General features: G+C 37.4%; 1 protein-coding gene across 1 annotated transcript in view; it reads left to right on the forward strand.

Annotated features, from left to right (window-relative positions):
* LOC128988658 (BOS complex subunit NOMO3-like) overlaps nucleotides 1-12,604 on the forward strand; it is a 55,550-nt gene that overhangs the window by 41,605 nt on the left and 1,341 nt on the right. Inside the window, exons 15-18 of the mRNA XM_054410153.1 lie at nucleotides 3,886-4,009; nucleotides 4,895-5,088; nucleotides 6,265-6,439; nucleotides 8,036-8,119. Of these exons, the coding sequence (XP_054266128.1) occupies nucleotides 3,886-4,009; nucleotides 4,895-5,088; nucleotides 6,265-6,439; nucleotides 8,036-8,119 (577 nt within the window). The remainder of the gene's footprint in view (nucleotides 1-3,885; nucleotides 4,010-4,894; nucleotides 5,089-6,264; nucleotides 6,440-8,035; nucleotides 8,120-12,604) is intronic.

Genomic DNA, 12,604 nt, shown 5'->3' on the forward strand with positions numbered 1-12,604 from the left:
CAAATATATTTTTCAATCTAGCAACCACAGCTCCAGTAGTCAATGCATCCACATAAACCAGTTCAAGAAATCTAGAATAGTAATCTTGCACAACTAAATACCATTTTGCATTACATTTCAAAAGGTCAATACCTAAAGACTCCCAGGGATTTTTTGGTAGTTCAGTCAACAGTACTGGTTCTGATTTGTTACTTCTTTGCTCCAAGCAAACTGGACAATTTGTTACAAGTGTAGCAATATCTGTTGAGCAGCCAGGCCACCACACCGATTCATACACTCGCCTTCGACATTTGACAATTCCCATGTGACCTTCATGTATTTTACTCAGTATTTCCTTTCTCAACGATTTTGGAATAAACAGTCTTGTGCCTAAAAGGAGGAATCCTTTACTGATGTTTAGATCAGTCCTGTACTTCCAATACACCGAATTTTTATTCCAATTGTTATTCACAATCCAGGATTTAATTCTTCCGCATTCCTCATCAGTATCCTGAGCTTCTTTGATTTCCTTGAGCCTTTTGTCAGAACAAGGAATAGCATCTAAAATACTCTGAACAAACAAATCTTGTTCCAATATGTCTTCATGTTCTTCATTTGACTTAATGGGGTTCCTAGACAAAACATCTGGTACATAAAATTCCTTTCCTTTCACATATGTTACTTTATATCTAAAACAAGCCATTCTCATTCTTAACCGCTGAAGTCTTGCCGATAAACTAGCGATTTGTTTACTTCCAAGCACCTGAACTAAAGGTTTATGGTCAGTCATAAGTTCAAACTCGGTTCCTAAAACATACTGTGAAAATCTCTCACATGCCCAAGTCAGTGCCAGTGCCTCCTTTTCTATCTGAGCATAACGCATCTCTGTCGGTGATAAAGATCTCGATGCATAGGTGATTGGTTTCCACTTTCCATCCACAAATTGTTCAATCACCCCTCCTAGGCCAAATGACGAGGCATCAGCTGCAACTCTGGTTTTACGATTTTTGTTGTAAGACACCAGAACTGGATTTGAAGAAATTAGGGATTTAATTTTATCCCAAGCACTCTTTTGAACGTCAGACCAAACCCACTGATAACCTTTCTTAAGTAAAATTCGCAATGGAGCTGTAACTTCAGCCAAGTTAGGAATAAACTTCATCAAATAATTAACCATGCCAAGAAATTGCCGAAGCTTGTTAACATTATTTGGGGTTTGCATTTTCATAATGGCCTCCACTTTCTCAGGATCAGGCTTTATCAATCCATTTTCAATCAAATGTCCTAGAAATTTAACTCTGTTCACATTAATGTTACATTTATCTTTATTAAGTGTAACATTGTGTTCTCTCAATCTTTGTAATACATTTGCTAGTCGATGGTCATGTTCTTCCTGTGTTCTACCGACCACAAGTATATCATCTGCTTGGTTTACTACCCCATCCAGTCCATCCAAAACTTGGTATATCCTCTTCTGGTAAACCTCTGGGCCAGAATTAATACCGAATGGTAACCTCTTGAAAAAGAATCGCCCAAAAGGAGTTATAAAAGTCGTAAGCTTGTAACTTTCATGATGTAAGGGAACTTGAAGAAATCCATTTGTAGCGTCTAGTAATGAAAATATTTGTCCGCCTTCTAATTTACTTAGACTTTCTTCCACAGTTGGTAGTTGCCACCTTTCTCTCTGAATGCTTTTGTTGAGTTCGGTATAATCAACACATAGCCTCACTCTATCACCTGTCTTACGCGGTACAACAACAATTGGTGCACACCAGTCTGTTGGTTCTACCACTGGCTCAATTATTCCCTCAGAATGCAGTCGATCCAATTCTTCTTTGACTTTGCTCAATAATGGAGCGGACACTCTACGAGGGGCTGCCACAGCAAAGGGACGAGCATTTTGTGTTAGTGCAATTCTGTAGTTTTCCCCTTTCATTTCACCAATAGAACCAAAAACATCAGAAAACTGAGAAAATATTTGGTTAGAGAAAATCGAATCTATGTTGAACTGAATTAGGTTTAATTTCAACATTGCATTTCTACTTAAAAGTGGAGTAGGTTGTTGCTCAATGACGTAAATATCTTCTACAATAGATTTATTTCTAAAAACCAAAGTAGCAACGATCTTACCAACCACTTTCAACCTAGTTTTCCCCGGACCAAATAATATTTTACTTGTTTCACTCGTTTCCAGTTTTAATTCCTTGCAAAGATCATATCCAATTATAGAAACATCTGCTCCAGTGTCTAACTTAAAATAAATATCATGCCCCTTGACATTAAGTTTTACTTTACAAGGATTTTGTCCTCCAACCTCTTCTATGGTCAATTCCCCTAAATAGGTTTTAGGTTTTTCTAATGGTTCATTACTTTTATTAATTTCTCTCACTTCAAATCCTTTGGTACAACATCTCACATAGTGTCCCTTTATTCCACATCTGAAACATGTAGACTGATTGGCAGGACAATCATTGCTATTGTGATGACCAACAAATCCACATTTGTTACATTTACCTTTCTTTGAAAAGCTTTGATCTTGACTTTTATTGCAAGAACTGTCCCTAAACCGATGTTTAGTGGATTGATTAATCCCCTTATTGACAAACTCAATTTCTGGTGATTCCCTCACTACTTTTTGTTGTTGTTTTAAACTCTCTGCTTGTCTTGCTTTCAAAATTGCTGTACTTAAAGTTAATTTTTCATCCAACTGTAAATTTTGAGAAAGTTTATCATCATTTACCCTAATTACTATCAAATCTCTAATTAGTTCATCTTTTAATTCCCCAAGTTTACATCGCTCTGCCAGTTTGTGTAAACTATTTATAAAAGAATCAACAGGTTCCCCCTCAGACTGACGTCTTTTTAGAAATTTAGCTCTCTCATATACAATATTGATTTTGAAACCTAAGTAAGACTCAAATCTACCCTTGACAGTGTCATAACTCTGTAATTCTTCATCTTTTAATCCGAAAGATGTTAGAAGGTCTTCTCCTTCATCTCCTAGACAGTATAAAAGCATATTAACCTGATTTTCCCCACTCTTACTGTCTAATCCTGAAGCTAATCTAAACCTTTCAAATTTTCTTATCCATCTAGGCCATTCAGAAGGTTCCCTGAAATTGAAAGGTTCAGGTTTGACAAGTTGGTATTGAACTGTACTAATTGTACTACTCACTGCTTCAGCCATGCTTAGTTCTTTCTTCTCCACAAAAGTTTATTTAACCTGACACCATGAAGTGAAAGGTAAAACTCACACCACAGTTAAACATAGATACTTTATTAGCCAAGATCCCAAAAGTAAATCTTCAAGCTTAAAACAACAATACAATAAAAACAAACATCAAATATGCAACATATGATAGCAATTATAAAAATACCAAACAGCACAGTTACTTTAAAGGCATGGTTCTAATGTGCAAATGTCTAAATGCCATAAGGCTAGTAGAATACCTAAAGTAGGCTAGAACATAAAACCAGTTAATATATGCCGCTCATCGGTGACATTTGATCACATTGATGGATTTAAGGTATTTTAACCTCTAGATTAATTTAAAACCAGTGCTTTAATTTGCAATAAAATAGTTTTAGCAGTTTCAATATGTAAAATTGTAATATCTGTTGAGTTAGTTTTCAAGAGCGGTGGTGATCGAAAAACTATTAAAACGAGAAACGTCTATTATGTATCCAAGCGCCACTTTACAAGGTCCAAAAATAAAAAGATTATTTATTTAAAAGGTTTATCTAAAATAATAAAATAAGTTGAGATAAAAACAACAATTTTTTTATTCCAGCTTCCATGTATTTCTAACTCCATTCTTATCCCCAAAAAAGCTTAGGTCCAAGCTACAGGGTTGGAATAGTAGGTATCAGAGTTTTTCTGATATTGTGTATTGTTTGCTCGTCCAGTGTGACTGCGGAGAAGGAGGGATATGTGATGAGTGGACCCAACAACAAGGGAGAGTTCAGTGCTCACAAGCTGGCCGAGATCATTGTCACAGTCAGGGACAAAGCTGATGGGAGTCCTCTTCAGGTAATGGGAAAAATATGGAATTCCTCAAGTACCCAAAACACTGTCCATACCTCACATTTGTTGTTGAAAAATTACTGGTAGTTTATTTGTTTTTGGAGAAATAGCCGTTTGGCTTAGGAATACATTAAAGAAGAAAGAATGGATACTTCACAAGATTATCCAAGAAGAAAGTTCTGGCAGTTGACAGCATGCAAAACGTTGATAGCATAATTAATTTCATATTTAATCCCTACAAGAGGGGCTTGGAAAGAAATATCTTCACATCTTCAGAAGTTATCTTGGCTACTTTTTGTATGCTGCCAACTACCGTAATTCTTTTAAAGAAACAAGGTTTAACATTTTTTCTTTCAAACCTTTTCTTTGTGATTAAGAAAGTGGTTAGTCACTGTAAAATATTTCAATTTTTGTGAGTGTTGTGTTTCCTGTTGAGGGGACTCCCCACTGTTCAGGTTTTAGCCTGTTTTTCCTATCAAACACAAAATCAATCTTATTCTGGCCTAGAACACATTACCAAGAAAACCTAACCTCAAACATTAAGATTGGTGATAAGTAGGCTAACTTTTGAATTCTAGGTCATTTGTAAAATTAAAATTGTAGTCTGAGTTTAAGTGTGTGGTAAATATAATATATGAAAATTAAATTAAGACAATCTAGATCTATAAAATATTATATCTATTTATTCTCTATCAGTATTTTTTCTATAGTTATAACTCCATCCTAAAAGTACAATATCATCAATTGCTGTAAAAAAATAAAATAACTAATTTAAGAAGTGTTCTTAACATACCTGTTTTCAGCATTATAAATGCTCTCAAGTGGGAAACCTCAATTCTCCATGTTGTAACCTGACAGTTTGTTTCCTATAGTTATGTATGTTACTGCCAGGGTGTGCTGCTCTCTCTCTCCGGAGGTGAGAACTATCGCCGCAACAGTCAGACCAGTGAGGACGGGACAATGGCGTTCCTCTCCCTCTCCCCTGGCGAGTACTTCCTCCGACCCATGATGAAGGAGTACAAGTTTGATCCTCCGTCGAAGATGACAGCCATCAAAGAGGGAGTGACAGTCGAGGTTACGCTCAGGTTAGTGTTAAAAAATTCTGTGAGGTAAAAAAACGTAAATTAAATCGATTATGTTGAACACCTCTTGGTTTGGAAACAGTTTTGTTTCTTCAACACCAAATATATTTAGAGCATTTTATTTGTGGGAAGTTGATGCGTGCTCAGTTTTCTTTTTTGTTTTGATTTACAGTATATTATGTGGTAGAATTTAATTCAGTGGAAAAGTGAAGCTCTTATGCATCCGATATTATGAAGTTCTTTGTACACAAACTCGTATTCGGGATTTTTTGAGAGGATAGTAGGCTTACCTGAATGGGAAAGAGTCCAAACTGGCACAGGAAACAAAACAGCGTTCCCTGTGTTTCCTGTTCCAGTTTGGACTCTTTCCCATTCAGGTAAGCCTGCTATCCTCTCAAAAAAATCCTAAAATACTAGGCCTTTGTGCTCTATGTTACACCTCCATCCCCATGTTAAATTTGTAGCCAGATTTTTTATCAAAGTCGTCGTAGTTGATGTGAGCCACCCACAGATTGCTCTGATCTAAATTACTAAATTCTGTCAAATACACATACTTTTTTGCCAAGTCAAACTTAGGGAGTGACTTATGGTGAGCTATAGCAACTGTTACGACCCATCAAATTGGTCAGCAACCAAAAATAAGGTAGTTAAACCCTTAAACTCTTATTTGGTTAGAGCAAACATTTTAAGATTTTGTATGGAGTTGGAGATCGAGCCGATGAGTTCAACATTTCTACAGATCCATGAGATAGTACCCAGAATGCCGCTCCACAGGGCCAGCACCATAACACTTAATACCCAACTATCTTCAAATTCTTGAACCTCAAATGGTGAAAAAATTCATTATGTTTGATGGTGACTGTGTCTTTTCCAATAAACTATCTTGATAGCTCCGCTCAATTTTTAATGCGCTACTTTTTTATCCCCCTTTTTTAAGGGTGTTTTTTTCAACCCTAACTATACTCCATTGCACTTTCTCCGTACATTATTGAGTGTCCATAAGCCATTTTTGCAAATGACAGTTTCAGCAAAACTAGCAAACCCTAAAAATATCAGGACCCACCAGGTTTTTTCTCACTCTTTTTACAAACACATTTTACAATTAAATAAACCAGGCAAGACACAATGGATAAGTAGTAAGGAGAACAAAGTAACGTATAACGTAAGTGTGGTGTGTAGTGGTGAGAGAGTGGCGTACAGTGCGCTGGGCACTGTGACATCTCTCAGTGGTGACCCAGAGCCTGGCGTGGTGGTGGAGGCTGTAGGGCAAGGGTCACAACAGTGCAGCCAACTGCAAGAGGAGAGCTCCACTGAGACCAGCGGACAGTTCAGGATAAGAGGGCTCAACCCTCAGGTAGGTCAAAGTACATCAGCAGGTCACTCAGTTAAACTTTGACATTTACCAAAGACTAAACAGTAGATACTGTAGTGGGATTTTGACTCATTTTAGCGAATTTCCCTATAGGGAAGTAGCTATTACCGTAGGTGGCACGGTAAGACCTAGACTCGGGACCGATTTACTTTTTCATTTTGATGTCCCCAGAGGCCAAAAACACTATTCGTTCAAATTTTTATATATATATAGACTTATATATATATATATATATATACGTCCGTGAACGCAATAACTTGAGTAATTTTTGTCCGATTTTGATGAAATTTGGTTTAAAGGTGTAAAGCGGGATAAACTTGAATGAGTTCGCGAACCAGCATGATCGGTCCATGGGAACGGGGCTTTACGGGGGGTTTTATGGGGTAAAAATTGGTTTTTCTCACTTTTGACCCTCAAAACACAAAATTTCCCAATTTCTCTTTAGACCTTTTTAAAGAGCTTAAAAAAACAAATAATTTAGTATATAAAAGTATTTTTGTTTGATTATTAGTAACGGAGAAAATTAAAAAATTGTAAATTTAAAATTCCCATGTTATTCTAATGGAGAATATTGTCAAATGTTGTAGTTTGTTTGTTTATGAATATATTTTGATCAAACTTGGCAAATTTATTTATTTTGTACTAAGCTATCAATATTTTACTCAAAAACACACTTTATTAGTTTCCTTGTAGCAGCAAACCTAGGTAGCCTACTCGTTAAACCTAATGTTATTAAAATATATTTAACTGAAAATCAATTCAGACAAATGGAAATTCGCTTAGTCGGCAGGTTTGCTGCGGCGGGGGTATTAAGAGAAAAACACTTTCTAAAACGTTATTTAAAATACCTGAATGGGAAAGAGGATCTGGCACAAGAAACACTACACTTTATACTATACACACAAAACAATTTATAGGATATTTTACTGTTACTGACAGCAATTTTAACTAAGGAAGGTATTAAAGAGAGACCTAAAGACAAGACCAATGAAGCTAATGTTTATTCAAGCCCCATTAGGGCTGAAGACACTTCAATTTTCTAAAGAGTGAAAATATTTTATAGTTGTGTGTTTCTTGAGCCAGTTTGGACTCTTTCCCATTCAGGTAAGCCTGCTTCTATCCTCAAAGATAATCCTAAAATACTTGACTCTTATGCTGTACATCTTTAAAAAAAATTAAAGTTTGGGTAGCCTAGTGGTCATAGTGCTCGCCTTTAAATATGAAGATTGCTGGTTCTATCCAAGCAGGGTTATTTCTCATTTCTAGACCTAGAGGCCATTTGTCACCAGGTTATAAACTAATGATGCTTTCTAACAAAAGTTAAACTTTAGAGAGTTATAAGACTATGGTTTGGACCGATCTCCTACAGAAACACAAAAAAATTTTAAAGGCATTGACTCATTCAAAATAAACAAGCATACCCATATTGTTGTCCTCATGTAACCGCTGTCAACCAAATCACAAAAATAAAATACATTTATGTGCAAAAGTAGGTTCAAGCTTGAATTATTGTTGACATGATTTTATTTTAAAATAGTTATTATGAGTTAAAATTGGGAGCAATATTTTGTTTTGCAGTGTGAGTACTCGGTAAGGGTAAAGCAAGGACCACAAGTGAACCAACACATACAGCGAGCCACTCCGGACGGCATCCTGGTGAAGGTACGTCTTGTTTTCTTCTGTGGTAGTGAAACGTGGTTAGAAAGTGGATTTTGGAACCATCCAGAGATTGATAATTGAGTCCCTCTAAAATTAAAATATATGTAAAATTGACAAACAAATTATATACGATCAGAATGAAATCAACCTGACTTAGTAGGGTATAAAGCTTTTAAAGACAAAGATATTATGGTACATTTTAAAATCTAAAAGTGATTTATTTTTTCAAAATTGCAGTGATTAATAATTTTTGCGGAAACTTAAAAATTGCTTCAAAAGAGATTTTCAATATTTTAGTTCTTTTCATCAAGGTATTTGTAAAACTTTATCCACCAAATTACAATACTCAGGGTGTCTAGTAGTCGGGAAAATCGGGAAAGTCGGGAATTAGTATTGAATTTCAAAATGGTCTCGAAAAGTCGGGTTTTAGTCTTAAATTTGATTTCAAAGTCAAGAATTTCATTATTTTGCCGCGTTCGTCGTCTGGCGTTTACGTAACAGCGAAAGCCAATGATGATGATGTCTACACGGCCTCGGGAAATGTTCACGATTTTGCCACGATAGTGGACGACGACGATGACGTTTCCGAAACCGCGGGAGACGACGATGACCTTTCCGTGACCGCTGGGGACGACAATTACGTTACCGTGACCACGTGAGACGACGATGACGTTTCCGTGGCCGATGTTTTTGCCGCGATCGCGGAGGACGACGATGACGTTTCTGTGACCGCGGTAGATGACGATGACGTTTCCGTGACCGCGGGAGACGACGATGATGTCTACACGGCCGCGGGAAATGTTCATGATTTTGCCATGATCGCGGACGACGACAATAACGTTTCCGTGACCGCGGGAGATGACGGTGATGTCTAAACAGCCGCGGGAAATGTTCATCATTTTGCCGCGATCCCGGACGACGACGATGACGTTTCTGTGAACGTGGGAGATGACGATGATGTTTCCGTGACCGCGGGAGATGACGATGACGTTTCCGTGACCGCGGGAGACGACGATGATGTCTACACGTCCGCGGGAAATTTTCATGATTTTGCCGCGATCCCGGACGACGACGATGACGTTTCTGTGAACGTGGGAGATGACGGTGGTGTCCAAACAGCTGCGGGAAATGTTCATGATTTTGCCGTGATCGCGGACGACGACGATCACGTTTCTGTAACCCCTGCAGTCAATGATGATGTCTAAATGTACGGTATGTGGAAGATTTCATGATAAAAAAAAACAAATTTGTTAGTTCGAATTTTTTATTGCTGCATTATTTCTTTACTTGAAAACACCACATTATCATAATACTACTTTATGACAAAGACGGGGGTTGGTGTAGTATTATTTAGAAAATTTGGTTAAGCTATAAAAATTGGTATTGGTATCAAGAATCGAGAATCTATACATTTTGGTATCAACACCCACTAATTGTTGAAAAAACTAGTCTTGAAAAATCTGGAATTCGTCTTGAAAAGTCTGGAATTAGTCTTGAATTTTATAATGGAAATAAACTAGACACCCTGAGTACTGCTTGTTATCAAAATGTGATCAATTTGATTTCTAGTCTTTCCGTCTGGCAATACCCATGTTTCTTTATGGATGTTTTTCCTAGGGAATGAAGTGCTTGCAATTGTAAAATTTGTGGCACACCAGGCTAATGGGCTTAGTTCCCTTGTTACTGTTACTATGCAAACTCTCTTTTTCACAATAGCCCTTCCACAATTAATTATGTATTCTCTCTCAACTCTCAACCAACTTTAGCATCTCCTAGTATAATATTTACATCATAGTTAGGTGTTTGACTCACTGACTGTTCTAATTGACCATAAAAATCTCCTTTCTCGTCATCACTCTTATCCTCAATTGCAACATAAATGTTTATCACGCATGGGTTTTTAAATTTTCCTTTTAATCTTACATAACACAGTACAATATTTTTATTCATGGCTATTCCCATTCCTGCTCGATGTATGCCATCATTTCTATCACTGTAGTGTAACGTAAATTTCCAGCGTTAATGATTCCATTAAATGGCCACCTATTTTCCTGCAGGGCTACCACATCCATTTTGTACTTTTCCAGTTCTCTGCTAATGATGTCCACAGCAACTGTCACAGCCAGAGAGCGAACGTTCCACCTTCAAATCTCAAGTCCTTATGACGCATCTAAGGTCGTTGTCCGATGTGTTCCATGCAGTCCGAGGCATTCTGTAGGTGATATTTAACCAGGGTTGTTTTACAAGGGAGGGTGGTTAGCCCGTCACCTCAACCCCCAATATGAATGGAGGACCTCACCTACTTCTGGTCAGCGGGTCCATTGGACCTAGCCGGGAGGACTGACAAGCAGATCCACCGACCTTCCCCCTATCCGCCACCCAGGGGACGCTCCGTATACGCTGAAGTAAAAAAACCCACGGATACTTTATTACAAGATACATAAAATACTAACACTAGGTACAAAAGATACTTAATACTAGATAGATACATTGCATACTTAACACTAACAAGTTGGTTCTAACTCATCTGTTCCATCTTCTGGACTTGTCCTTCAACGTCCACGGTGTTGTTGTAGAACTCTTCAGTTTCTTCCTCTTGAAGTTTCTCCTCAGATATTCAATCTCCTCATCCATGGTTGCTTTCATCTCCTACATTTCATCATGTTTCTCAAACATTTTTCCATGGCAAATCCTTTAGCATTTTACTCTAAACAATCCTTTCATGGTTTCAACTATGTGGATAGGTACTTTTTGTTTACTGAATCAATACAACATCAGGTCTCCGTGAAGTTCTATAACCTCCTACTTCCCCCCAGAAGTTGCTACTTGCTTGTTTACTATAGTGATCCTCTTCTAGTTCTTATCAGTAGTGACAAGAACGGAAGAATTCTGCCAATTTTTTAGTGATTTCTCATCTCCCAGACCTGCTCTACATAGTGACCCTCTGGAATGGAGCAAATATACTTAGCTTTCTTGAATCTGTATTCTTCCTCAAATAATTTTGACAGGAGGAAAAATTTCATCCTGCATTCATTTTCTGCATCAGGAAATTAATTAAATAAGTAGTTTCTATGGAAACATTAACATTGTCAGTAGGTCATTGTTCAAGATCCTTTATAACTAAGCCAAGCAGAAAGGTCTACTTGTTGTAAACTATAGGCTATAGGTTGTAGGGGATAAGCATCTAGACTGCCAGTGCAACTCCTAGGATCGGTAGGATCGTGGATCAGATCGAAAAACCCCCCACCACCGCTCAGTGCCGATGGCGTGACGTCAACCATTACTGCAACGATACGGAACTGAGTCATGAGCCTTTGTGGTGAAGTGAATAGCGTGTCGGGCTGATAATCTGAAGGTGCCGGGTTCGAATCCCACCGGGAGCACTAACTTTTTGTCAACAATTTTTTTCATATCAGCAAGTTTGGTTGGTTTGGTTAGGTTATGACAGTTTAATTTTATAATTAAAATTTGTAAAATTGAATTTGAGACATTTATAATTTTATTTTTAGAACAGAGCTATTTTTCGATTAGTAAACCTTCATTCGAGTTTATCATTATAAGCAAGTTTGGTTAGTTTGGTTAGGTTATGATAGTATAATTAGATTTAATTCAAATTTAATCTACAAATTATACTTGTTGACAGCGACAGTGATACAGATAACAATTTTCCGCGAACAGTTAGATAAGCTATGCTGATGCGCCGGTATGATTCGGAAGCGTACGACATGGTGCGGTGGTGGGGGGTGATCCACTGATCTGATCCACGATCCTGATCTGAGTCCGATCCTCGGACTTGCACTGGCAGTCTAGACGCTAGTTAGGCCTAAGGGGTTTTGTTACGATAGCATTTTTACCTAGGTGGGTCCACCATGGCTTAAGAAACACAAAAACATACAGTATTCCTTGAATGCTAAGACATCTCTCTTCCAAAATCAAACATCCTTTGGTTGAAAATACCATCAATCAGATAATAAAATTCTAATTTTGCCTGATGTGTAAATTTTTGGGATTTTTGTGGAGATAGTCGGCTAAACTGAATGGTAGAGTCCAAACTGGCACAAGAGACATAAAACACTATGTACACAAAACAATAGAATATATCACTGCCACTGACAGCATTTTCATCCTTAGTTGAGAATGCTGTCAGTGGCATTGAAATATTCTAAGTTTTGTGTACGTAGTGTAAAGTTTTGTGTCTCTTGTGCCAGGACTCTTTCCCATTCAGGTAAGCCTGCTATCCTCACAAACAAATCTTAAAATCCTATTGTGCTCTATGTTACATGGGCCTTAACCTCACAAATGTAAAGTTTTAGTGATTCTTGTGCACAGATGGACACTTTTACATTCGGGGTAAGCCTGTTATACAAAAATTATAGCAATTTATAGCACCAATCAAAATTTTAATGTTGGTTCCACTCCATACTAAATAACTAATTTTCACACTCCGTTTCGTTATGACATTTATTACTTCATCCTATTGCTTTATTT

The sequence above is a fragment of the Macrosteles quadrilineatus genome, unplaced genomic scaffold, assembly GCF_028750875.1.
Source record: "Macrosteles quadrilineatus isolate MER2022 unplaced genomic scaffold, UCM_ALF_1.0 Scaffold_3__2_contigs__length_128488019, whole genome shotgun sequence".
Taxonomy (NCBI): Eukaryota; Metazoa; Arthropoda; class Insecta; order Hemiptera; family Cicadellidae; genus Macrosteles; species Macrosteles quadrilineatus.